Source organism: Peromyscus leucopus, chromosome 14 (assembly GCF_004664715.2).
Source record: "Peromyscus leucopus breed LL Stock chromosome 14, UCI_PerLeu_2.1, whole genome shotgun sequence".
NCBI lineage: Eukaryota > Metazoa > Chordata > Mammalia > Rodentia > Cricetidae > Peromyscus > Peromyscus leucopus.
Window position 1 is genome coordinate 49,264,261 of NC_051075.1, and position 4,096 is coordinate 49,268,356.

General features: G+C 43.1%; 1 protein-coding gene across 1 annotated transcript; it reads right to left on the bottom strand.

Moving 5' to 3' along the window:
• Positions 1 to 288: 288 nt before the first annotated feature.
• Positions 289 to 2,790, bottom strand: LOC114698717 (disintegrin and metalloproteinase domain-containing protein 20-like). The gene has a single exon (XM_028877527.2). It carries the CDS (start codon positions 2,693 to 2,695, stop codon positions 443 to 445), a length of 2,253 nt encoding a protein of 750 aa, XP_028733360.1. The 5' UTR covers positions 2,696 to 2,790; the 3' UTR covers positions 289 to 442.
• Positions 2,791 to 4,096: the final 1,306 nt, after the last annotated feature.

Sequence of the window (4,096 nt, forward strand, 5' to 3'; positions counted from 1 at the left end):
AAGAGAGAGAGACAGAGACAGAGACAGAGACAGAGACAGAGAGACAGGCTGGAGTGCTGATACAGCAGTTAAAATGTTGCTCCTGCAGAGACCCCGAGTTTGGTTCTCAGCATCCATGATGGATGACCCACAACTCCCTGTAACTCCAATTCCAGGGGCTCTGACTCTGGCCTCCACAAGTATCTGCACTCACATTTACAAATAGAGAGAAGGGAGAAGATAAAGGAGGGAGAGGGAGAACAGGGGGGGGAGAATTATGAAAGAGCAAATTTAAACATAGAGGCACAATTATAATTCCCCCGTAATTTTATTTCAAGATGAAAACCTCAGATTTGTGAATGGTTACATGGCTATCAGGGGAAATCATTGACAATTTCTTGTAGTATTTAACAAGGATTTTGTTCGTTGTGTGACTCCAGTTAGTATGGGATGAAATCAATGATCATTCACGAGGAGCTCTCCGTCTGCTGTCCAGAAAAATTACTGCTTTTGAAATTCCACCAAAAATAAGTGAAGCCAAAACAAGAATCATACGAGTACACAAAACAACTAGTATCTTGTTTATATTCACACGTATTTTGGCTCGAAGCATTTCCTCAGAGGTAGGCACAGGGCCACTGTCTACACTACCACCTGAACCTTCTTCTTCACAGTTTGGTGGTTGCCAACCATGCACACAGTGACAATGGCCTCTGTTGTTACACACCCCTCTGTGATTACAGTTAGCGACGTCGCATGTGAAATTCAAGTTTTGATGAAAAACACAAGATTGTGCTCTACAGTATTTCCCTGGGCCACAGGTTGCACCATCCACTACAAGCCCCATATTTGGAACACCTGTCCCATGGTGTACATCATACCCAAAGCAGTATTCTTCCTGAATGTCTTGTATCCTTATGTGATGAAATGTGGTGTGCTCACCTCCACCAGGTACACGAATGACACCATCACAATGCAGCAGTCCACAATAAATATCGTCATCTTCACATGCATGCAATCTGCTTCCTATTCGAACCAACTTCTCCCCACAGTTTCCAAATCGGTCACCTTTCGTATTTAACTGTCTGTAGCATGCTGGTTTTGCATCCTTTACTTGGTATCCAAAAAGAGCTTGACACTGCAAATTACGGTCACTGCAATTTCCTGACATGCAAACTGCTAGTGGTGAGCAGGGAGTTCCATCCTGGATGTAAAAATTTTCGGGGCAATTCTTTGTGTTTCCATCACAGTATTCTGGCAGATCACAAATACCAAGTTTGTCTCTGCACATAGTTCCAGCGGGTGCAAATGAACATTGCTGACAGCAACGTCCTGCATCACAACTACTTCCCGGAGTAAAGCGACAATTGGTTGTACAACAGCTGTTATTGACGCACTCTTTCAAGGAGCCGCAGTCACATTGCTCACTGTCACTCACCTTGTTATCTCCACAGCGAGGAACTTCATATCGTTCTGTATAATATTGAGCACGAGGGTAAGTCAGGCAATTTTCGACTTTACTAACTATATTGTGTAGGTCAGCCTGGGAACAATTGCTCATCATATCCATTAGAGCAGGAAATTCATTCATGACACAACTGCTTCTTCTGAAACAAACACAGCCCGGTGTATCATGGTGTAAACCCAGACTGTGACCTAGTGCATGACACAAAAGAGTTGCACTCAGAAATCTATGCGAGGCTGTCACATATACAATGATTACTCCTTTAGTTCTTGAGCACGCTCTATTCTGCAGGACTGCGTAATCTAAACCGCCGTACTTTATTCCTGCTAAAAGGGCATACGTGGTGGGTTGCATATCATTCCTCCCCTCGTATTCGGTATTTTTGTAAGAGCCAAACTGTGACATAAGTTGTTGAGGATTATTTTGCCACTGGTTTATATCCAGTCCATTATGAGTTTCCCAAATTTGTATAATATAGGGATAGACAGTTAAGCCGGCTTGTTTATAAATGCTGTGTGCTATGTTGTTCATAATCAGTATTAACTCAAGTGAGGCGGTGTAGTTCCGGATGTGTCTGGTTACTTCAATAGTTATCGTGTAGTACATTCTTACTAATCTCATATGCACACGCCACAAATACACCGGAGCTGCTCTGGGACTTCCAGTAAGTTCCATCTCTTTAAGGAATTCATCTGCCTCCACCACATTCTCTTCATTGGTACACTTTTTAGACTTACGAAACCCTTCTACCACAAGCAGAGAAATAACATGCTCAAATTTGGAAGAAGATGCCAATGGTTTGATTTCATAAGTGAAGTCATCCACCTGTAGCATGCCATTCAGACCTCCATTGCAGGTATCTAGTGTAGCGAGGGACCCAGGGACCCCTTCCAGGTAGCTGTAGAAGTAACAGTCTCGAGGAACAAATGGGTAGTCCTCCTGCTCTGCTCCTTGATCATTAGTAGTGTATACAGGAAGATTTTCAGGAATCATGTTCTTCTTGAGTTTCATGTGGACCACGTGTCTTTGTCCTCTGAAGTGCATGCTATAGGCGAGCTGGTCTGGCCTATCACTTCCACCCATTCTTTGGGGAACCTTCCTGGGGATCACAACTTCAGAGGTAGTAAAGCGCCATTTGGGTGGGCCCTGGGAACAACAGACAGGGCACAACAGTACCCAGAGAACAGATATCCAGAGAGAACCTCCCAGGAGGACTTGAGTCCAGGTAGATGCCCGGAGGAAGGGGGCCATGGACCAAAGCAAATGTGGTCCACTGGGAGGCAGACAAGACTAAGACCTCAAAGTTCACACCAGGTCATGAGGAGAGCAGAGTGTGGCAAGAGGTTTACAACCTCTGATAAGTAAAGGAAGAGAAGCTGTTACCTAACAATGCTGTGCTCATCCAAGCATTGTGTGCTCAGTGATCTGGAGAGCCTATGGTAGGGGCCCCAAGGAACAGCAAAAAGTGGGAGGCACTTGAAGAAATGCATGTGTGTGTGTGTGTGTGTGTGTGTGTGTTTGTGTGTGTGTGTGTGTGGTAAATCATCTTATATCCAAATGGGAAAACAAGTGGGAAAAAATTCTGGTTTTAGCTCAGGTAAGAATATTCTTTGTTTCATTTTTCTTTTTCTTTTTGCCAAATACTAGATGAGGAAAGGAGAGGATTGAACATTTATTTATGTCAGGAAACAATTGTAAAACAGTAGATGTCCTCCACCAGGAATCATGTGGGGAGAATTGTTGTTTGTAGATAGAGTTTCATTTGGGCATTTGGAGAGGGGGGTCTTGTCTTTTGCTTGTATACTATAATTTCTGGATTTGTGGTTTTCTGGTTTATGTGTATGGGGGTGGGTGTACATCTATGTGTGTGTATCTGTGTGTGTGAATATACACACATATTTTTTGTGGGTTTTTTCAATTTGTACATTTAAATTATGGTTTATTTTCTCAAGAGAGAAAGGGTATGGAGCTGTGTGGGTGGAGAGGTGTGGAGGATCTGAAAGGAACTGAAGAATGGGAAACTGTAAGCCTTTCAAGGCACCTGTGTGGCCAGGCCCCTTCCCCAAGGATTTCTGTCAGGTTCCACCCACAGAACATTCCAACTGCCCTAAGGGCTGGACTCAGCCATTGTCTTACAGAGTAAGAAACCCAAGCTCTGGACTCAAAAATCCCACCAGTCCCCACCCCAAGAAACTCTATATAAACCCTGCCTTCTGTTCAGTTCTCTGATCTTTCTCACCTGAGCAGAGGCAACCACCCTCCTGGTTTTTTCCCACCCAATAAATCTCTTGTGTGAGGTATGTTGTGTGGTGTGATTTTGTGGTATTCCCAGGCTCCCAACTGCCAGGATGCCTTTCCATCTGAACTGTAATACTTACAGAAACCATGATCAGAACACATTGTATAAAATTTTTTTCAAATAAAAAAAACTAAAATAAGTAAAGCAACTAGGGGTGATCCATGGAATGTAAGACTACACAGATGCTATGAAAAGAAAAACTCAGGTTGTAAAGCATAATTTCTCTTCAAATTCCAGTGAGTGATTCCAGTCCTCAGAAGGCTATAAACATATTCTAACCTATGAATGTTCATAGCATTATCATTTCTAAGTTTATTCCAAACACTCCAAAAAGAACCACTCCTCAATCAGTG

Bases quoted from the DNA above. Each gene is read 5' to 3' on its own strand.
- LOC114698717 (XM_028877527.2), bottom strand. From the start codon at position 2,695: ATGGCCCCCTTCCTCCGGGCATCTACCTGGACTCAAGTCCTCCTGGGA.